Source organism: Hibiscus syriacus, unplaced genomic scaffold, assembly GCF_006381635.1.
Source record: "Hibiscus syriacus cultivar Baekdansim isolate YM2019G1 unplaced genomic scaffold, ASM638163v2 tig00112443_pilon, whole genome shotgun sequence".
Lineage (NCBI taxonomy): Eukaryota > Viridiplantae > Streptophyta > Magnoliopsida > Malvales > Malvaceae > Hibiscus > Hibiscus syriacus.
In genome coordinates this window covers 1,613,082-1,636,233 of record NW_024063332.1, presented here as the reverse complement: position 1 = coordinate 1,636,233, position 23,152 = coordinate 1,613,082, and the positions used below count along the sequence as shown (strand labels likewise).

Sequence of the window (23,152 nt, the reverse complement as noted above, 5' to 3'; positions counted from 1 at the left end):
AAAAAATTTGACCTTTGGATTTTGTTCAGTGACGGTTAGGTTTAAAGCAGCGAGCTTTGAAAGGTAGTTGATAGCCAAGCTGCTGACAAATATGGCGCCAATTTTGGGTTCAGGTGAAACGTCGGTCAATTGCCAACAACTTGTCAACGGAAAACAAAACATGGGTTGTTGTTGTTGTTGTTGTTGTTGTCTCTTTATTATCTCACTTCACTTACCTGCCTTTGCTTCTTCATACTACTACTCAATAAACCCTCCACTACAGGAAAAGGAAGAGGAAGCTCATCGAATTCAGTCATTTCGCAGGCTTTACCCTTCTTCGTTCCGATACAAAGTAAGTCGTTAACCGGAAACACTGAGCGTCACGTTTTCGTTTGTCTGTTCTTTGTCTGAGCAGCAGCCAATGGTGGTTTTGGTCTTAATATGTGATACTGTTATGTTCTGTAACATTGTAGGATACACATTAACTTAGTTAATTTGCAGTATGCATGGGTTTATGTTCGAAAATGTACATGCCGTTTGAATTACAAATTGATCTGTCTCGGACCGATGTGTTTTACAGATCGAATCATGAGCGAGGAGCTCGATAAACCCTTGCTCGATCCCGAGAACTTCAACCGAGAAGGGATTGATTTGGTTAGTTCATATACTTCTACTAACAGAGCAGATACTGGAGATTTCCAGTATTTCTAAATCATATTTGTTTTCAATAGGAACGCTTACCGTTACATGAAGTTTTGAGCAACTGATAAATCCCAAGGAGGACTTACATCTGAAGATGCTGAAGTTCGAGTACATATTTGGTCCAAATAAGCTCGAGGAGAAGCCGGTAAGGCATTAACTGGTGGTCCGGTGCCAACTGAATACTCGATGATTCGAGTAATACTTTTAGACAAGTAATCGCTGCGTTTTTTATTCGAATCCAGGAAAACAAGTTTCTGAAGTTTCTAAGCTTTATGTGGAATCCTTATCATGGGTTATGGAAGCTGCCGCAGTGATGGCGATTGCCCTTGCCAATGGTGGTGTACGTTATATCTTTCTCTTTCACCAAGTACTTATCGAATTTCAACTTAATGGTCACCCTGATAGCTTTATGGGGTCTGTTATATGCCAGGGCGAGGGTCCTGACTGGCAGGACTTTGTAGGGATCATATGTTTGTTGCTTATCAACTCAACAATCAGTTTCATCGAAGAAAACAACGCTGGAAATGCCGCAGCCGCGCTTATGGCTCGTCTCGCTCCAAAAACAAAGGTGTTCAACTCTCTTATCTGCTGGTTTCATCGCCAATACAACAATGTGTTAATTTGCATAATCCTTTTTTATGCAGGTTCTCAGAGATGGGCAGTGGCAAGAGAAAGATGCTGAAGTTTTAGTACCAGGAGATATAATTAGCATCAAACTCGGCGATATCATCCCTGCAGATGCTCGCCTTCTTGAAGGCGATCCGCTTAAAATCGACCAGGTGAGTGCTAGGCTTGATAATTATCTCATTTGATTGTTTTCATTTATTCTGTCTGTTGAATAACTGGAGATATCATGTAAAAAAAATCTGTTTTGCAGTCAGCTCTTACCGGAGAATCCCTTCCGGTCACCAAGAGGACAGGAGACGAAGTGTTTTCTGGTTCAACTTGTAAGCACGGTGAGATTGAGGCTGTGGTTATAGCTACCGGAGTTCACTCTTTCTTCGGAAAAGCAGCACACTTAGTCGACTCCACCGAAGTCATCGGACACTTTCAGCAGGTGAATCTAATGCATAAAATTACTGATATGCGTGATCATTAGTGTAACTGAGTTAATCTTATATAAGTTGCAATATATCTGTCAGGTACTCACTTCCATTGGGAATTTCTGCATCTGCTCTATTGCCGTGGGGATGATTCTCGAAATCATCGTCATGTTCCCGATACAGCAACGATCATACAGATATGGAATTAACAACCTTCTGGTTCTCTTGATTGGAGGAATTCCTATAGCTATGCCAACTGTATTATCTGTTACTCTGGCAATCGGTTCTCATCGACTCTCTCAACAGGTACAACTATAATAGTCAATGCACATCGGAAATCATTCGAATAGCACGGCAACAAGCCGAATACTTACGCTTAATCGATTGCAAATCTCTTTTTTTGTTTGTTTTTTCAAGGGTGCCATCACTAAAAGGATGACTGCAATGAAGAAATGGCCGGAATGGATGTACTATGCAGTGACAAAACTGGAACTCTGACCTTGAATCGCTTAACTGTTGATCGAAACCTTGTCGAGGTACAATAGCTGGACTTCAAACCTGTGAACTCCTAATTCTTTCAATGCCTCGATTTTCAGATGCAGGCTAATAGCCAAGCTTACCTTTTGTTCTAAAGGGCTTACCTTTTGTTCTAAAGGTTTTTAGTGATGATATGGACAAAGACATGATTGTTCTGCTTGCAGCAAGAGCCTCGAGACTCGAAAATCAGGATGCAATCGATGCAGCCATTACTAACATGCTTGCAGACCCGAAGGAGGCTCGTGCAAACATCAAAGAAATTCACTTTCTGCCATTCAATCCAGTGGACAAACGTACTGCAATTACGTACATTGACTCAGAAGGAAATTGGTACCGTGCCAGCAAAGGAGCTCCCGAACAGGTAGCCATCTCCTTTAACTCTTCTCGAGTCTGAGCTGCCTTCATGGCAATATGGTGCAATGAGCACAGGAGATTCACTTCACTCTCACTCATCATTCTTCTTCGTCTTCTATATATCAGATTCTAAGTCTTTGTGAAGAGAAACACGAGATTGCTGGAAAAGTTCATGCTATAATCGACCGTTTTGCCGAGAGGGGCTTGCGGTCTCTTGCAGTCACTTTTCAGGTATGATACCGTTCCCGATGTGTTGCGGTTTGATATTGGTACTGAAAATTGAATAAACGAAAATTATTTGAGTTTCCCCAAATCATTCAAGTTCCTTCCTAACATGTTTATGAACTGGCATGATCATCTTCTCAGGTAGTACCGGAAAGAACCAAGGAGAGTCCAGGAGGTCCCTGGACATTTGTGGGTTGTTGCCTTTATTCGATCCTCCGAGGCATGATAGTGCCGAGACCATTCGTCGAGCCTTAAACCTCGGAGTTTGTGTAAAGATGATTACAGGTACATATGAATTACTTTAGCATGCTAGAACTTAATATGATTTTAAACCCGAAAAGCAGCATTTTTGCAGAAAAAATACTGATATATCCTATACATACTAATATAGGTGACCAGTTGGCTATTGCGAAGGAGACCGGAAGAAGACTGGGTATGGGGACAAACATGTATCCTGCTTCATCATTATGGGTCGCGAAAAAGATGAGAACGAAGCTATTCCGACGGATGAACTCATTGAAAAGGCCGATGGCTTTGCTGGAGTATTCCCAGGTATGATTCTTTTCAGAAAAGAATTATAACGTTTTAGCCTGTATGGATCTTTGCTATACATGTGTTATCTGCTATGTGATTTCATCCTCTGACTCGCCTACATTTCGGTACGATTTCCAAGAACACAAGTACGAGATCGTAAAGATTTTACAAGGAAAGAAGCATGTGGTGGGAATGACAGGAGATGGTGTGAACGATGCGCCCGCTTTGAAGAAAGCAGACATCGGAATAGCAGTGGCGGATGCTACAGATGCTGCAAGGAGTGCTTCAGATATAGTCTTGACCGAGCCTGGATTAAGTGTGATAATCAGTGCTGTGTTAACAAGCAGAGCTATATTCCAAAGGATGAAAAACTATACTGTAAAGTATTGAATCTTTCGTTCCGAAAAGAGCCTAGATTTTCTAGTTGATATAACTGACTAGCCTTCTTGAATTTGCAGATATATGCTGTGTCGATAACTATTCGAATAGTGGTATGTTAACTTTTTTTTCACAGTTCCTACTGTTTTGCTCACTTTCATGGAATCCTAAGGTTTTGTACACTGATCTGTTTGTTCCATAAATAATCACACAATTGCAGCTTGGTTTTGTGCTTCTAGCTCTGATATGGGAATATGATTTCCCACCTTTCATGGTTTTGATCATTGCAATCCTTAACGACGGTAAGTTTTCGATCTATGATGCCCACTCCTTCGGGTGTTTTTCTTAAGTATTCTTAGTGGAAAGCTTACCTCAGATTCTCAATCAGGAACTATCATGACTATATCCAAAGATCGAGTAAAGCCATCTCCGAGTCCGGACAGTTGGAAGCTTAACGAGATATTCGCAACCGGCATTGTCATCGGAACCTATCTTGCCTTGGTTACTGTCCTCTTTTACTGGATTGTAGTTGATACAGATTTCTTTGAGGTACTTCTTGATTCACTTTCAACTGTTTATTTGGGGAAGATAATTGCGTTCCCTGAACTTTTCTTTTCTTTCCTGCAGACTCACTTCAATGTAAAGTCTATATCTGACGATACCGAGCAAATATCCTCTGCGGTATATCTTCAAGTTAGCATCATTAGCCAGGCTCTCATCTTCGTTACCCGGAGTCGAAGTTGGTCGTTCGTCGAGAGGCCTGGTGCTCTCTTGATGTGTGCATTTGTGGTGGCTCAACTGGTGGCTACCTTGATAGCAGTGTATGCACATATTAGCTTTGCTTATATCAGTGGCATTGGATGGGGATGGGCTGGTGTTATATGGATATACAGTTTAGTTTTCTATGTTCCCCTCGATATCATCAAGTTCTTCATTCGCTACACGTTGAGCGGAGAAGCCTGGAACCTCCTATTTGATAGAAAGGTCAGTGTACTCGTCCTTGTTTCAAACTTATTATGGTATAAATCTTACCTTGAAGAGGCTTCTCATGGCTTCTATGTGCAACAGACTGCATTTACTTCGAAGAAAGACTACGGGAAAGAAGACCGGGCAGCCAAGTGGGTTCTTTCTCAGAGGAGCCTGCAGGGCTCGATGGCTGCAGACTTGGATTTCAACGGCAGAAGATCGAGATCTTCTTTGATAGCCGATCAGGCCAGGCGGCGCGCTGAAATAGCAAGGTACCTTCAGTTTTACCTCAATTGCATTGGCTACCTGCTAACAACTTAACAATGAGCATCTTTTGAAACAAGCTTTTGCTGAAACGATGCTTCGACTTTTGCAGACTTGGGGAGCTGCACACTTTAAGAGGTCATGTAGAATCAGTTATGAGGCTTAAAAATTTGGATTTAAACACGATTAAATCGGCTCATACGATCTAGAAAATGAACGCGAGCATCGTGTTTACCGGTATTCTACCGAAGATAAAGCCGGCTGAGATAAGAGCATTGCTAGTTAAAATATAGAACGGTTGCCTTTGTCTTGAAGTTTCAATATTCTTCTTTGCATTTGCAGAAAATGTTGCAATATTTAGTAAAATCCCAAAACAATAAGCTACTTGAAAGAGTTGAATTCTTTTCTTTGATGAATTTTTCATGGTCCTGAGCTGGCGAAGAAACACACAATCTAATGTAGGTATTGACACAGTTTTCATGCACTAATCCTTCCATTATCATAAGTTCGATCGACAGAGAAGATCGATAGAAACTGGTGAGTACAAAGCTAGTAGTAATACATGGAAAAGAGATAAAAGGCTTACGCACTGAGAAGATTCCTAGTAGGAGGACATCCGAATACCACGAATCTTTTTGAGTCTTATGGAGTAGACATAATTTGTTGCACAATGTGCTGATATACCAGGAATTAACAATCCTAGTACCCTGATAAATATGGAGAACCATCCTTCCTTGTACTCAGGGGCATAGGTGTATCCCATGGCCAAACTTCTCATTAACTCCCAAACCGCAGTGAGATACACGGGGACTATATGTGTTATTCCAAAGAAGTTCTTATTCGGCTCCTCGTCCACTCACTTTAAACAAAAACAGAATAAAACACGAAATTAACTCGATATGATGAAAGTAGGTGGACAAAACAGCATTTGTCAATGAGCATGGAAGTGACATAGGTGTAGATTATACCTGCTCGATATAGCATCTGTTGTAGTAAAGGCACACCCTGAAATGCTTATACAAAGGTTTTATCATCATAAGGCAACCTGGGCACCAAATCATTGCAGTAAACAACTCTGAAATACTTGGGGACCGGGTGATCTAAATGAGCTTCCATGAATCTCCCGATCTGCCTCTGTTACCGATCCTCGGCTGTCCAAAAGTGTATACCCCGAGCAACTTTTCAAGTAACTGTCTCCTCATGCAGAATGAGCACTGTAGGAAACAAAATCGCCAGAGCTCCTCCTAAGCTATTCCCGGTGAATATATATTTAGCATTCTTGTGCTCTTCTAACAAGGTCTTGAGCTTTTCTCTCACCATATAGTACGCGGTCTTCTCCACCATTTCCAGTGGGATGCCCTTTAGACCAATACCAGTGGATAGTTCGGAAAAGCTGTGCTTTGTGCTTCTCTTCTGAAGATGATGATAGAAGGAAGTGGTATCTTCTCTATTACCCAAACCTAATGCCTCTAGAAATCCCATATGAAGCTTTCCTAAATTCAGAATTTCGTACCAAGAGTAGTCGAAATCAGTACTCCAATCATCGGCATCAAAAAGATCCGTGCCATGGATGCTGATCAATATCAGATTCGAATCCTCCGGCTTGTCACATAACAGAAAAACTTGAGTGGATTTCTCCTTTTGGTAATCTATGAAATGGAATTCGAGTTAATACACCATTCACAACATTCAGTATGTGCTATTACCGTCCCAGCAGTGGTAGAAGTCCACAAAGTTCATCTGCATATGTTTAGGCTCATCGATTTCAAATCAAAGATCATCGGAACATAGTAAAAAACAAATTCAGGTCCGAGAAAAGCAGTATAGTAGCTTACCTTCCAACGATTAACAACGACATTCCTTACAACCTGGGCGTTCTCATACGCTAGCTTGGATGCCATCAAACAGAGGTCCGTCTTTGCTTGGTTATCGAATTCAACATTCGTGATTCCCTCCCCTGGAGCAGAATTATGCAATCTTGCACCAACTTTTCGCCTTGGTGGAGGTTCATTCTCGGTTCTCTGTGTCCAATGGTACTAATAAAAGTCTCAGTGCCTCTTTTCAGTATAACTACATCTCCTGCAACTCACAGTCATCTCAGTAGCTAAAAAATTATGGGTTTTTTTGTGTTTCAAACAAATATGAATACGGGGGATTCAATTAGACAATTTACCCTTGAGAAGATTATATAACAAGCCCAAGATGGAGCCATTCTGAGAAAGAAGATTGAGGAAGAAATCAACCACATAACCGGTTAACTCCATGTGCTTGCCGAGAAAGTGAAGGATCTTGCGTGCAACGATGGAAACCAGAATGACCCACCGGTGGTCGGCGGCTTCTCCACCGGCCACCACCACCGCATCCTGGTCGGAGGCTTCCAGGAACTTCACCAAACTGTCTATGTCACCCGACAATGAGTAGCTCAACAGATCCCAAATCCCACCCTTGTCTGGTCTCACGATCAGGTACCTGAAAACATCATCGTCGTTCTTGTCCGGGAACTCGCTGATGCCTGCCATGGCGGTGAACTTGCGTCTGTTTCCTCGGGGGGGGGGGGGGGTTGGAAGCTTCTACGGTGCAATATGTTTTTTTTCCATATTTTATTCCAACAACGAAGTTGACATTAATTGACAAGTATAATAACGTAGGGCAGGTGTAATTTGAAGCTGACGGAACAATGCCGGAATTTAAGATTTGATTTTGAACATCGCAATCTCAAAATTATAGTTAGAAAGGGTTGCACGAAACTACTAAACCACGTCGGTGTTTAATCGAAAATGCTTGTAAGAAAATAAAATGAACTGTACGTTGTAAGAAAATTTGTTGACAGGATCATCTTTCTTCCTTTTTATCGACGAGAAACAAGTGTCGGTTACTTCGGTTAAAAAATATATTAAACTACCTTTCTGGTCACATATCTATTACTTGATTTCTAAGTTGGTCATTTAATTATTATTTTTTCGAAATATCGTAAAGCTCTTCTCGTGTAAGCACGTGGCTGGGAATTTTTGTTCAAAGGATCCACTAGGTAGGGATGGCAAAAAAAAAAAAAACTGTACCCGACGGGAAAAATTAAAAATCGAATTAAACGGGGACGGAGAAAAATCGTTTATGTTAAATGGGGACGGGGACGGGTTTAGTAATCCCCGCCCCGATACCCGCCCCGATAAATATTAAAAATAATTATTATATGTATAATATTAATAAATTTAATTTAAATTTAAATATATATATATAATATTTATGTATTTAATTTAAATATATATACCCGGCCCGATACCCGTTTAAATAATCGTTTATGCTAAATGGGGATACCCGTTTCCCCGCGATTTTCCCCGATTACCAGATGGGGATCCCCGTTTAAATCCCCGCGATTTTTTAACCAGGAACGGGTACAGATTTTTTAAGCGAGAACGAGAACGGGACAAACAATATCTGGCCCGAACCCGGCCCTTTGCCATCCCTACCACTAGGCAAGAATATGTAGCCTCACGTGCAGCTGGTTCTATAATGATTGCAAGGTTAATGTTAGGAAAAAAGTCCAACTATTTAACAATCAACAAGGATAAAATTATGATCAAATATTGAAGGTACAAATCTATTAAATATTTAAGTCAAGAAACAGAAGAGAAAGGCTTTGTTTGATTAACATTTAAATTAAAATGTACTTAAATTATTGTTGTACCAAAATATTTGGGAGGGGAATAGTCCTCCCATACAAAGAATGGGTTTTTAATGGATTTTGAGACATTTATCAAGTTCGGTTTAAACCGGTGAATGACAAATAGCTAAATTTCGAAACGTCGAAAATTCTATTTGTATCACCCCTCACGCCAACGACAATAGAGATAAGATGGACACTTGTAGACTTTGGACGACGTAAGGAACACAATAGTGTAAGAAGTGTCGAAAACGGAACAACGATCGGCGATGAAATAACGATTGAAATTTATTGCTAAAAGAGGAAAGCTTGAAGAGAGAAAAAAAAAACAAGGTTTTCTAAAGGATGAAGCTTTTTAGATTTGGGGTTATAAATTCCCTAAAAAGAGAAATGGTAAAATCAAACTTTAAATCCTCCATTTTTGGTACTTTTTGAATTTAGATATGAATTTAATCAAAATTTCACTTTGGCCCCCAAATTTAGTTAAAATTTCAATTTAGTCATCGGAAGGATTTTAAGAAAATTTTTAGACTCTAATTTAGGGTGTGACATGAATACATAACGCTTTTTTTTTCTAATGAAAAGGAAAGGCTAAGTAATTACATCAGCCATCCATAAATAACGCGGGCCATGAACATCTCTAGTAAGATTAAGAATATGGCGAAGACCAATATGAATTAAATTGAAAATAGCTAGGAACCTATCCTTTTGAGAGTGTATTTGGTCGTATAATCAAGCAGCTTAATTAGCTTCAGTTGTGATCCGAATAACTTGACATACCAGCCTTTTTTAAATTTGAGTAATTACAAGACATTATATGTTTAAAGATAATTCTAAACCATTTGATATTAAATGTTCATACTCTTAACATTCATATTAGTCGAACCTGAGGCCTTAATAATAACAATATTTTTTACTACCGATATAATTTGATTCGTACGACATTCTACGCTTCTTGGTTAAAAGAAAAAGGGAAATAATTGAGTTAGGTTTCTTTTATTCAAAGGGAATGGGCTGAGTAGATATGCCTTTGCTGTATCTTGAAGATTGAGTTATAATTTTGGGCCCATATTTCCGAGGCTTATTGGTTAAAACTCTTAGGAGAAGCCCACAATTCTATTTTACGTCTTGCAATTTGCATACGCATAATAGCCGACAAGCTTCTTCATTTCACCTTTTATTTTTATTATTTTTAAAAATTGTTAAAATATATAACAAAAATTAAAATGAAAATCTGTCTCATATATTACATATCCAAATTCAATATACATTTTATAACAAGCATTAAGCTTTTGCAATTCCTATTTTTAATTTTTAAATTCTTAGAAAATACAAAAATCATATTTTTTTGAAAAAATTGGATGATATTACAATAACAAACAATTTAATAGAATACAGAGGAAATCATGGATAATTCCACGTATCACCAGCATAAAATGGAATGAGCTTGCAAACGTTGTATTTGAAGTTAAGGACAAATTTTGTAATAAAATAAAAGCTACGTGGCGCATAGCGTAGCGCGACACATCTTTGCTTGTGTCATTTTTCCTACCATTTTGTCGTCATTTGTTTTTTTAATCTGTACTATCCATTTATAATACAACAAGTAATTTTCTTCAATTTCACATTTCATTTTCAATACAATATTTAAATTATTGTTTAATTATGAATTTGGTCTTTTATGAAAATTAAAAAAATTAATTAATTATCAACAATCAATTAATCTAGTAAGCTAAGACATTAAATCTTTTAAATAATGTCAAAGTTTTTATATTAATGTTTGTGAAAAGAGTAAATTAAATTACGAGAGTCGTACTCATAATGTGTCTTTACAAAATCCGATCTAAAATAGTAAAAAAAATGGATATCGGTGATTAAACTAAAAAAAATCATCTAGTTAAACACTATTATTAAAACTTTTTATTAAATAATTGATTTCAAAATTAACAGTTTAATAATTTATATATAATAAATTCGTAATTAATGACTTAAATTTAAAAAATTACTAGGTCAAATTCATTTATGCACCAATAATTATTGTAATAACGTAAAAAATTATCTTATTCTTCTATCAATAATGAATTATTAAAATTATTGTAATAAATTTACTCTTAAATATATACATAATAAATTATTTTAGTGATTAAAAAAATAATTGTTATCCTTAAAAGTTTATGTTCAAGCATATCATAAGTCAATGGTATTTAAGCATTTAATATCAAATGGATTAAGAGTATTTAGAATCGATATTAATTTACAATCATCATTAAATTAATAAAAAAAATATTTTCAAAAATAAAATATTCATAAACAGTAAAATTTAGTATATTAAATTAATTATGGGTGGCATTGGAACAAGGAAACCGACACTTTGCTTAAACAGCAAGAATTTGTATAGGTTGGTTGATTTTAACATTGAAACTAGTTCATTTAATTTTGTTATTTTGAAAGCTTCAGTCATCATTTCACTGTCTTTCAACTACCCTTTGAGAACGACACATTTTCATCAAGTCAACATTTTAACTTGCTTTTAAATCAACGTAATACAAATGATTAATATGTTAATTTAGTTTATAAATTAAATTTTAATTTAATCGATATTATTATTATTATTATTATTATATATAAATATATGAACTTATATTTTTTATTTATATATAGGAAGAAACTTGGATATAAATTTTATATTAAATTATAATAATTTAAAAAATGATAAAATAAATAATTGTTAAATTTTCATATTGAAAAATAAAGGAGGCATATGGTTGACTTTTAAGGTATAAGAGAATCGGGAAAATTTAGCTTCCCGCCCTTAATTACCCGATTAAATTCCATGCGACGTAATTAGGAATAAACTACTTTGATTAACTATATTCTCAAGGTACCACCCAAATTTTTAAACAAGTTATCTTTTTCCTTTAAGCTTTAATGTTGCACCAATTTTTTTTTCTTATCTGTTGTTAGTATTTTTTTTCCCATATTTGTGTTTGACGATAGTATTCATCTTAGCGCTAATCGTCGAATGTCAATATTCATTATTTGTCATTTTTTTATTATATCATATTTTTGGTTTTTTTTAGTTTTTTTATTTTTAATAATTTTAACTTCATGACATGTCTTATTCCGCCTTTATGACACATTTTTCTCTATCTTTATGACATGTTTTTTGATCATTTGACCGTTGGTTTAGTTTATCTTTTTTCTTCAGTGTTTGATTTGACATTGTCACGACTGATCAAGATGATGTTTATTTATTATTATGTTGATCTTTCCTACCTCGGTAGTCTTTTAGTGATTTCATCCCCTTTTGTGGTTTGTTTGTTGATGCACTCAGATCTGTTCATATCTATAATTTGTTTGAGTTTATTTGATTATATTTTTGAACATTTTCATTACATGGGGTCATTGAGTGATTTTAAGTGTTAGTTTTTTATGTTTAATTTACAATTATAATTGTAAACTTTATCATAATTTAAATATTTTATACATTTAATGAAATTAAGGACTTCTAAAAAAACAAGTCATGTTTCATTAACCAAATATACTTTGATTAATCAACCAAACGTACTTCATCAATCCGTGATTTAATCTCTAAAGCATTGAGTTACATTATCTCATATTTGTTGTCCTTATATAGCATGGGTCATATATTTGATGCCAACCTCAAAAGCTGTATAATCATAATCATAATCATAATCATAATCATAATTAAAAAATATCAACCCTAAAATCATGTGAAAGTTACATCAGTATAACTGCTATTTTAGTATTGCATACTAATTAATAACCATTATTCTATTTTAATATTTTCGTTTATTAAAATCTTAAATTTAACTTTAATTCATAAATAAAAATATTGTGTAATAATTATAAAGAATGTAATGGAAACTCTTATAGCAGAATTCAGTAATTTTGGGGGGAAACAATTCACCTACCAAAGCCATAAACATCTCTCTACTTTTTTCAATTTTGTTAACAGTTTCCAGTAACGTAAAAAAGAATAAAAACAAAAACCCAAATTACAAAATTGGGAATTTTTTATGCTTGTAATTGTCTATATACATATATATATTGGTGTAAAATGATAATGTTATAGTCACAGGGAATGTACATATAAAGCGTGAGGCTTTGGATTCTTCTGGCTAATCGTGCTGCCAGATTTTGCCTTGGTTTTATGAACTAATGGCTAAATAAGTATAAAATCTACAACAGAAAAAAGAAAAATAATCGAGAGAGAAGAATAAGAATAAAAAGGGTGTTAAACCAAGCCAGTTTTGGTTTCTGGGAAGGGACCAGTTTGTAGAAAGATGGTGAAGAATTGGAGGAAAGCTTTGATTTTGGTGCTGTTTACAGTCTGCATTCTGGGGTTTAAGCCTGGATTTGTCAATGGCGAAACGGATCAAGGAGATGGTTAGTGTTACTTTGTTTTGCTTTTTCTGATTTATTGTGTTTAGATTCATTGATTTTGCATTTGCCTGCTTTTTCATTACCGAATCTGTGGTTTTTGGTTGGCTTATGCTTTCTGCTATGCTCATCTGTTTTGAGCTGCTCGTGGCTTAAAATGGACTTGTTTGATTGCAATGGCATTTTAACTTTTTCGTTGGTGTTTATAAAGTTTTGACCTTGATTTCCAAAGGCGGGTTCTTGTAGATTGTGTAGATAAGTAAAGGATGAGGAAAGTTAGATTCTTTAGTTGTCGGTTTAATTGATGAACTTGCTGCCTGCTGGGATATGAGTTCCTGGACAAGTTTACAACCTTTTTTGGCGTTTCTCTTGATTGCCGCTGACCGGACTACCTTAATGGCTATAACTTGCTGAACCTATACCGGCAATCGAAATGATTCACATATCAGTGCTGTAGAATCATAACATTTGATAAGCTCCATCTCTTTGTAGATCTTGTTTAGGGCTAGGTTTTGCTGATAGTTATCAATAAAACCTCTTTCTATTAATGGTCCAATCCAATCGGGGATGATATTTTACCCTGCAGCTGCCAAAATCAATCCTCCAAAATGTTGAAATGGAAATATTGAGGGATGGGTTTGATTCACATATCAGTTTTCTGCAAATAAATCAGTTTTCTGTTTAGAGGTTGATACTTGAAACTGAGATGAATTAGTTATCGGATTTCCCGGTTTCATTTTTGTTCTAATATTTCTAGCTAAATGTTGTGCCTTCAAGTGTTCTTTAATGGAGGTTTAGCTTTAGCTGGTCATGTTGTTTAATGGAAGTACTTATAATTAGAAATTATCTCCTTGTGTCACTCCTTCTGCATGTTGGGATGCTTGATGTGCAGTGTCTGCTCTAGGGGTTATGTACAGTGCTTTAAATTCACCACAGCAGCTAACCGGGTGGACCGCTAGCAACGGTGATCCATGTGGGCAGTCCTGGAAAGGTGTTACTTGCTCAAACAAACGTGTCACCGAAATGTGATCTTCTGTTATCTCTGCTTTCCTTTGAGAGATCTTGTCCTACATCTTGCTAATATTAACTACATTATGTTATTCTATGTCTTTTTCTCAGTAAACTGTCGAATCTTGGACTTTCCGGGACAATGGGTTACAGCCTTCAAAGTTTGACATCATTGAAAGAATTGTAAGAATTCTATAATCTTCAATAGTGTATCGTTTTGTTCAATGTTCATCATCTGATTCAGACTGATGTTTTGACAAAACCTGCAGGGACTTGAGCCATAACAATCTTGTTGGAGACATACCATATAATATTCCTCCAAACTTGCAGCGATTGTATATTTCATTTGTGCATTTGTTTCCTTTTCGTTTTCTTTTCTTTAAGTGATTTATATATAATGTTCATCCGAATGCAGAAATCTTGAATCTAATCAATTTACCGGAGGCGTCCCTTTTTCCATCAGTCAGATGCCTTCTCTTCAGTACCTGTAAGTAATGTTCCAAATATTCATCTCTCGATCCGAGGTCCTCATACATTTAAAACATTTAACCCTCTTTTCTTTTCTGCTTTCCCATTTCTGGAAAATTCAGGAATCTTGCTCATAACCAGCTTCAGAATGCCTTGAGTGACATGTTCGGATCGCTTTCTTCCCTCTCCACATTGTAAGATGTTCACATTATACAATGTTTAATTGCCCGTCTTTAAGCTATTTTAACCGAAAGACCTAGTTACATTTTATATTTATTCCTTGCTTCAGGGATCTCTCTTTCAATTCTATGACCGGTTCTCTACCCGAGAGTTTTAAGAATCTTACCAGTATAAGCACTATGTAAGTATTAGAGGATATCTTTTGTAGAACGCTTTATATGATGGATTTTTCCCTATATGTATTATTTACCCTTCTGTAGGTACTTGGAAAACAACCAGTTTTCGGGCACTATCGATGTCCTTGCAAATCTTCCCCTTGATAAATTGTGGGTAACCAACTTAACATTTTGAAAATTCTAGATGTCATATATTGTTTTCGTATTATGTAATTGACCCTATGATACTGCAGTTTGTGATAGTTGTTGTTCTTTTTTGGTCTCACAGAGATGTTTCCAATAACCGGTTTACCGGCTGGGTGCCTGCTCAATTGAAAAGTATCAATTTGAAGTAAGCATTCAACCTCGTTAACTTTTGAGGTCTCTATATGGTATCAAAGAAAAATCTTTGTAATTTTGACCTGAATAATCTTTATGACAGGACGGACGGTAATTCATGGAGCTCGGGGCCTGCACCCCCACCTCCACCTGGTACTCCTACTACTAGAAACACCAGAAAGCACAAATCTGGTAGCAATGGTTCCAAATCAGATGGTGGTTCCAATAGTGGGAGTAGCAGTTCAGGAATCGGAGGTGGAGCCATAGCTGGAATAGTGATATCAATCCTCATTGTCGGGGCTATTGTAGCATTCTTTTTGGTGAAGAGAAGATCCAGGAGGTCGTCCTCAGATATTGAAAAGCTCGATAATCAACCCCTTGCTCCTCTTGCTTCTAATGAAGTGCAAGGTAACTCTTGTAGTCTACTGAATAGATGCTAAAGTCTTTCGGTTTTTAACACATTTTATAGTTCTCTTGATCTAACTCTTTGTTTATCATGCTTGAAATTGTAATGCAGAAATAAAATCCGTGAAGTCTTCATCTTCATTTGATAGCCAGGCACTTGACACACCCCTTTCAATAAATCTTCGACCCCCTCCTGTCGACCGTCACAAATCATTCAATGAAGAAGAGTTCAATAAAAAGCCTATTGCTGTTAAGAAAGCTGTACCGCCTCCTACAAATGTTAAATCATATTCAATAGCAGACCTCCAGATGGCTACAGGCAGTTTCAGTGTTGAAAATTTTCTTGGTGAAGGGTCTTTTGGACGAGTTTATCGAGCTCAGTTTGGCAATGGAAAAGTATAATCTTGCTGCATATAAAATCCATAGTCAGTCATAATAAATGAAGCATTTTCTTTGCTTGAATTTTTATAGCTATTTCAGTTTTTTACATGCTCTAACTTGAGAAATAAACTTTTTATCTGCATATTTAATCTTCTAATCACCGATATCATTGACCTTCATAAGTTTTTCCCCGTAGTTTGCCATTTTATTTCCTTAAATTCTTTTAGAAATGTTATACTATGTACTCACCTAGCAGGTATCTTGTGTTCATACTGCCATAGGTTTTGGCTGTGAAGAAAATAGATTCATCAGCTCTTCCCAGTGGAATGTCTGACGATTTTATGGAGATGGTTTCAAATATTTCCCAGTTGCATCACACAAATGTGACGGAGCTGGTTGGATATTGTTCGGAACATGGACATCACCTCATTGTCTATGAGTTCCACAAAAACGGTTCACTTCACGATTTCTTGCATATACCAGATGAGTACATCAAGCCATTAATTTGGAACTTGCGAGTCAAAATTGCTTTGGGGACTGCACGTGCACTAGAGTAAGTCAGAAATTCAGTCATGGGCGATTATAGCTATTATTCGTTGTAGAATTTTTGCCTATTCGTATTACGGGACCTGTTTGAACCTTGCAAAGTCAGGTAGTTTCTGATGAGGGTAACAATATCTGCAGTATTAGTTATGTCGGACTGATTATGGTTTCGAATTAACCATTTGTAAGTTGCTAGTAGAGTACGTGTTGACTATTAGGAATCTTGAAATATTAGTTAAGATCGAATACGTACCATGTCCTGCTGTAAAAGTCATCTAGGAAGTAAACTTTCATTCCTGCAGAGATTATTATATATTGCAAATGAGCAATGGTGACTCGGAATTCTTAAAAGGATCTTTTTATGCTTCAGGTACCTGCATGAAGTTTGCTCTCCATCCGTCGTTCATAAAAATATCAAGTCAACAAACATCTTCCTTGATTCTGAGCTCAATCCTCACCTTTCTGACTCGGGCTTGGCAACCTTTATTCCGAAAGCAGATGAGGTACATTTGTACTGTGTTAATGCTGAAAGTGACTGATGAAAATCCGGAATATGAAAATACTTCCGTGACCTATATTGACCATGGTCAAAGACTCAACGTACCGAAGGGTTTCAATTGTTACTTGCGTTTGTACTGAAATCGTCTCACTTTGGTATGCAGGTATTAAATCGCGACGATGCAGGGTCTGGATACAGTGCACCGGAGGTTAAAATGTCCGGCCAGTACTCTCTTAAGAGTGATGTTTACAGTTTTGGAGTGGTTATGTTGGAGCTTCTCACCGGACGTAAGCCCTTTGACAGGTGAGGAATAATTGCCCGGAAGTCGCTTAGTCCATTCATGGTGTTAGCTTCCTGTTAGTTAACCACAGTCCTAACTATCATGTGACTGTTTTATTACAGCACAAGGCCCAGACTAGAGCAATCTTTGGTTCGATGGGCAACACCTCAACTCCACGACATCGATGCTCTATCCAAGATGGTTGACCCGGCACTCGAAGGGCTTTACCCGGTTAAATCTCTCTCTCGTTTTGCTGATGTCATCGCTCTTTGTGTCCAGGTAATGTCTTGGCTGAAAAACGAAAGACGACTTGTGTTTCGTGTTTTTGCCTTAATTGAGTATCAAACGACGTTTTCCTGACATACAGGAAGACGAGAACTTCTTTGCAAGTCACCAATTTTGACGTAAACTGATATTTTTTTACTTTCTTTCTTTGGTGCAGCCCGAGCCTGAGTTCCGACCACCTATGTCGGAAGTGGTTGAAGCACTGGTTCGGCTCGTGCAGCGAGCTAACATGAGTAAGCGAACAACAGGGATGGAGCAAGGTGCATCTCCGCGAACCAACAACCCTAATGATACACATGACTACATGTAATGACGAAAGATCTCTTGATTGATTGTTTTGGTGATGAGGACTTTGAGATTGTAATCATGTTCGAACGTTTTATTTTTGGGTTTCATTGTAAAATAATTATACATTCCTTAACTTTAGTTTTGGTTTCAATTCAGTCCCTGCAGTTTGTAATATGTTGCAGTATAGTCCAACTGGTGATACCCTCACATTGAAATTCTTTCACCCTTCTGTACGTGTACTTTTAAACTTTTTTCTCTCTCAAATAATAAGGCATGCAGTATTCTCTTAGTTATTTCCTTTCGTACTCATAAATCAAAGAATATTACCTGATCATCTCCCTTGTTCGCCACTGATCAAATTGCCCTTTTTACCACAAAGGCTCGACTCGATTCTTGTCCATTTTCCCATTTCCATTCCCCCCCCTTTTGTTTCTTTGACTCGTCATCAACCTTTAGATATGTACGTTTCCTCCGTCAATGGCCATCAATTTCAAGACCCTATGGTGGCCTTCGGAGGACGGTACTTGTACCTTCGTCTCCACGACGATTCATTGTAACCACCACAGTGCACCATATCCAAGCCAAAGTCTTAAGCGAAACCTAAATTTGGAAATTGGTTCAGCTTTGTATTAGTTTGAGTGATCAAATGTTCTTGGTCTTATTACAATGTCTTTGAACATATTTGAAGAAAATTCCTCTTGTTGAACTGAATCATTATTCTCCTGTACTTGCTCTAGAATGTGAATAGTCTTGTTGTGAATAATGATTAGTGATGAATGATAATTGACTGACAGATAATTGTAGAAGTGATGATTTTTTGTGAAAAAATGAAGAAGAGTTTAGTGTTAAAACGATATGTAATATAAAGTTCAGTGACTAATGGTATAATTTAACCATAAAATTATACAAAGCCCACATTTCTTTGGCAACAAGTTTGGTACGGCTTTGGCTTTAACTTATATATATATATATATATATACGCATATAAAGATAGCCGAACAGATTCAAACCAAAGACGGCCGATTGAGAGGTTTCGAATTCGACGGCGAACCAGATTAAAACCCCCTTTTTGTAACAGTTACAGGTTCCGCTAGAGAGCCCAAAGAATGGCACCAGAAATGACATCAAGGAAGAGAAGAACCCCCGGCCTCTTGACGAAGACGATATCGCACTCCACAAAACCTATGTAATTTAGCTATCTTTCTCTCAGCATGTCCGCTATAGGAGATTGCTTCCATTTTTTATCTTTTATTATATTATCTTTTCTGTTGAGAAGCGATCATAGGATCTACCTCTAATTTCTAGGGTGTTTGAAAAAAGTGGGCATGTTAATTTTTATGCTCCAGGTATTTTATTTAGGCCTTTGATAGTGTTGCTTAACTACATTGCAAATTTCGTTTCATATTTGCAGGGTTTAGGGCCTTATTCAACGAGCATCAAGCAAGTTGAAAAGGAGATTAAGGAAATGGCAAAGAAAGTAAATGATTTATGCGGTATGTGCTTTACCCTTGTCTCAGGGATTGTGTTGCTGTTTTACGAAGCTATTTGTTGGCTGCATTTATATGTTTTCATTTATTATTTGGATTAACTTTTTTATGTTGATAAGTGTCTATTTTGCAACTCTTACCAGCTATATTAATGTAGCATGCTAGTTTATATTATCGCATAAAATTCTGCACTGGTTGTGGTCTATGAAGCTAAACTAGTTGCTCCCACCTTGTCCCTAGATTCAATAGTTCCTGGTATCTGGCCATTGTTCACTGGGAAACTCTTTCCTTATTTCATAAAAATTTAGCATTATTACATTTATTCAATATCTTTAACCATTGCAGTGTTTTCTTCTTGATTTTTAGCTGCTAACATAACATGTTACATCAATGTGTTTGGCAGATATGGTTTTTCATGTTTGGGTATTGAGTTAATATTCGATTATACAAATTATCGTTTGTTAGCCACCATTCTAATTTGTTGCAATATAGGTCTATTTTTAATGTATTCATGTTTTTATGCTGGCCTACTTTGCAAAATAGGCATCAAGGAGTCGGACACTGGATTAGCAGCTCCTAGCCAATGGGATCTTCTCTCTGATAAACAGATGATGCAGGAGGAGCAACCGCTCCAGGTATTGTTAGAATGATTTTCTATGGAACTGTGTATTTATGTTACCCTTTTTATTACTTTGTTGATTATTTATTTCATCCAGGTGGCTAGATGCACAAAAATCATTAATCCTAATACAGAGGATGCCAAATATGTTATTAACGTCAAACAAATTGCCAAGGTATTTATCATTAAAATAGTTTCTCAAACAAATATGTTTTTAATGTCAAACAAATGTTTGTCAATCTGGTTATTGAACATAAACATTCTAGAGTTAACATAGTTTCTTTGTCAGAAGAATAAACATAACATTCTTTTGGTCTGATATGCTTACGGGTTCTAATTGCAGTTTGTTGTTGGGCTGGGTGACAAAGTTTCCCCAACCGATATAGAAGAAGGCATGCGTGTGGGGTAAGTTTTCAGTTTCCTGAAAGATCACATGTTGAATATTGTTTACAGATGTAGATTTTCAGTTATTCTTGTACACTTTGGCTAAAGTATTATATCATGTAAATAGTTTATTTCTCACTGCAGTTACATTACTGCAGTTATTCTTGTTTAGATTATTTGCTTGTTGCCACCACCATTGAGGGCATATGGAAAACCCCTGGGCCTTGCCTACCGTGGTTTTGTACGACCATTGATTTCTCTTTTGGCATTTTTCCCCTTAAAGAGAGATTCAACCTTGAGGACTTTACAACATCTAGCACTGTAGCCAGGAAATGATCATTGTCACCAAGTATAACTATTCAGGCTATTCTTATGATACATTCATCTTATTTTGTTGGAAGGATAACATGTAGTTGTTACTAAAAAAATAGTAGTAGCATTTTATTCTATGCTTTTTGTGAGTTTTCATTAATGCCTTCATTATTTTCTCAATGGAAGCAAATCATGCTCTTTGTCCTTGTAAATTATTTTCCTTAATTATTTATCAGCTTCTTATTAGCTCCTGATTGTTATCCTGCCTTTGCAGTGTTGATCGAAACAAATATCAGATACAGATTCCCTTACCTCCAAAGATTGACCCTAGTGTCACCATGATGACTGTGGAGGAGAAGCCAGACGTGACATATAATGATGTCGGTGGATGTAAGGAACAGATTGAGAAGATGCGGGAAGTGCGTGTGACACTTCTTTTTAACATGTACTGTCACACACAAATTTGAAAAGCTGCAGCCTTTGTATTGATGAGTTTTGTTACTTTAGGTTGTGGAGCTGCCCATGCTTCATCCTGAGAAATTTGTCAAGCTCGGGATTGATCCTCCTAAGGGTGTTCTTTGCTACGGTCCTCCGGGAACTGGTAAGACTCTTCTTGCAAGAGCTGTTGCAAACAGAACTGATGCTTGCTTCATTCGTGTTATTGGAAGTGAGCTCGTTCAAAAATACGTCGGTGAAGGAGCTAGAATGGTTCGAGAACTGTTTCAGGTTATAACCTGATAACTATCAATGTTCAAGTTTTCTCTTGAAGTTATTCTATATTACATTTTGATTTTGATGTTATTGAATACTGTAGATGGCTCGATCAAAGAAAGCATGCATTGTATTCTTTGATGAAGTCGATGCAATTGGAGGTGCACGTTTTGATGATGGTGTGGGTGGAGACAATGAGGTTCAGCGTACCATGCTCGAAATTGTCAACCAGCTTGATGGTTTTGATGCTCGTGGAAACATCAAAGTCCTGATGGCAACGAACAGGTTGAAATTGCTACATATAATTTGAACTCTTTAAATAAGCATCAAATCACCTTTTTCCCCTTTTAAGACATCCCAACCCGGGTCTAATGTTCACAAAAGGTTTAATTTGATTTATTCTACAAAGGATTTGAATGTGCACAGGAGATGTTTATGGATTTGATGTGTCCTTTATTTTTGTTCATATTCCAGGCCGGACACGCTAGATCCTGCATTATTACGTCCTGGACGATTAGATCGTAAGGTTGAGTTTGGTCTCCCCGATTTGGAGAGTCGGACACAGATATTTAAAATTCACACAAGAACAATGAACTGCGAGCGTGACATTAGATTTGAACTTTTAGCCCGGCTTTGCCCAAATTCTACTGGTAAAATCTCGGGAAGTTCCTTTTTTATTGTTCTTGACTTGCTCCACTCTGTTTTATATCAACATTTCTTGGTTTTTATTCGCAGGAGCTGATATAAGAAGTGTGTGCACCGAGGCTGGAATGTATGCAATTCGGGCTCGAAGAAAAACAGTAACAGAGAAAGATTTCCTTGATGCGGTTAACAAGGTCATAAAGGGATATCAAAAGTTTAGTGCAACACCAAAATACATGGTTTACAATTAGCCCGAAGATCGGTGCGACTCTCAACTTCGGAAACACATGTATGTGGGTCTATCATGTTCAATTGTATTGGTTTTCGTAGATGGAGATTTCTAAACATTTGGTAATTCATTGTTTTACTTGTTGCAATTTGTTTGCTTGTCTGGCTTTTGTAATGATGACTACTCCCATTGGAAAGCTGGTACGAATCAAACAGCACTTTCTTTTTGTTCGCATAGCAACCTTTAAATAAAAAAAATAATATTATTTCTTAATTTATCTTAGTTGAAGAGAATAAAATAAAATGTGTTTCGATACCAGGTTCCTCGAATAGAAATAGAAATTTGTTTCTCAAGGTTAAGCATATATGAGCTCAGCCATTGGTAACCTGAAGAGTCCTTGGTACCATAGTGGGAACCATTCATTATATGCGAGACAATTCGAGGGGGCTGCAACAAGAATGACACCAAAAGTCAGGGATATCACATTATAGAACTTCGAATTCAGTATTGTTTAACTATCCATATTTTACTGCAAATGCAACTCTTGGTAGAAGTATGAAGAACAAAAGCACAACTAAAAGCACTTAGAAACGCACAGAACAAATTTGGGTTCATTCAGCATATCAAGCTAAATCCCTGCAATCATTCAAATCGGCGGACATCAGAAACTAAAATCCGGTATTCTCAAGTGCATACAAGAAGGAACAACATATGCATCTTCTAGGTGCCAAACGCAGGAACAAGCAAATGATTGTTTTACAAAGGGGTTTGCTATGTATGAGCTGAGCCACTGAAAAGGGGAAGAAAAAAGAACCTGGAGGTATGTAATCTGAACATTGGAAACATCCTTGGTTATTATAGATTTCAAGAAAGTCTCGGATGGCTGTCCG

At 36.8% G+C, this 23,152-nt stretch overlaps 3 protein-coding genes and 1 pseudogene across 4 annotated transcripts; 3 read left to right on the top strand and 1 right to left on the bottom strand.

Annotated features, from left to right (window-relative positions):
* The first annotated feature begins 559 nt into the window (after positions 1-559).
* Positions 560-5,224, top strand: LOC120179664 (ATPase 10, plasma membrane-type-like). Its single transcript, XM_039185199.1, is given in 25 exon segments — positions 560-633; positions 711-739; positions 741-791; positions 793-826; positions 924-963; positions 966-1,021; positions 1,112-1,249; positions 1,326-1,460; positions 1,559-1,738; positions 1,824-2,030; positions 2,142-2,166; positions 2,169-2,260; positions 2,380-2,622; positions 2,742-2,846; positions 2,982-3,021; positions 3,024-3,125; positions 3,232-3,306; positions 3,309-3,392; positions 3,514-3,752; positions 3,833-3,865; positions 3,973-4,054; positions 4,141-4,301; positions 4,380-4,736; positions 4,821-4,990; positions 5,095-5,224. Coding segments are annotated over 25 exon segments (2,841 nt in total). The 5' UTR covers positions 560-567; the 3' UTR covers positions 5,192-5,224.
* An 86-nt stretch (positions 5,225-5,310) lies between these two features.
* Positions 5,311-7,524, bottom strand: LOC120179666 (annotated as a pseudogene).
* A 5,326-nt stretch (positions 7,525-12,850) lies between these two features.
* Positions 12,851-18,112, top strand: LOC120179665 (protein STRUBBELIG-RECEPTOR FAMILY 6-like). 2 transcript variants are annotated; one of them, XM_039185201.1, is made up of 16 exons: positions 12,851-13,053; positions 13,940-14,072; positions 14,167-14,238; positions 14,325-14,390; positions 14,471-14,542; positions 14,646-14,717; positions 14,813-14,884; positions 14,964-15,029; positions 15,148-15,203; positions 15,297-15,605; positions 15,715-15,998; positions 16,265-16,536; positions 16,897-17,029; positions 17,189-17,328; positions 17,428-17,584; positions 17,748-18,112. In XM_039185201.1, exons 1-16 carry the CDS (start codon positions 12,951-12,953, stop codon positions 17,898-17,900), a joined length of 2,160 nt encoding a protein of 719 aa, XP_039041132.1. In that variant the 5' UTR covers positions 12,851-12,950; the 3' UTR covers positions 17,901-18,112. The 2 variants fall into 2 exon arrangements, with proteins under 2 accessions (XP_039041132.1, XP_039041131.1); XM_039185200.1 differs by having other exon boundaries at positions 15,148-15,210; positions 15,301-15,605.
* Positions 17,900-22,489, top strand: LOC120179652 (26S proteasome regulatory subunit 7-like). The gene is made up of 12 exons (XM_039185191.1): positions 17,900-17,950; positions 18,061-18,114; positions 18,957-19,064; positions 19,290-19,371; positions 19,909-20,000; positions 20,082-20,159; positions 20,328-20,389; positions 20,955-21,099; positions 21,188-21,406; positions 21,495-21,676; positions 21,866-22,041; positions 22,127-22,489. The coding sequence occupies exons 1-12, from the start codon at positions 17,900-17,902 to the stop codon at positions 22,282-22,284; spliced, it is 1,407 nt and encodes a 468-aa protein (XP_039041122.1). The 3' UTR covers positions 22,285-22,489.
* The last annotated feature ends 663 nt before the right edge of the window (positions 22,490-23,152 follow it).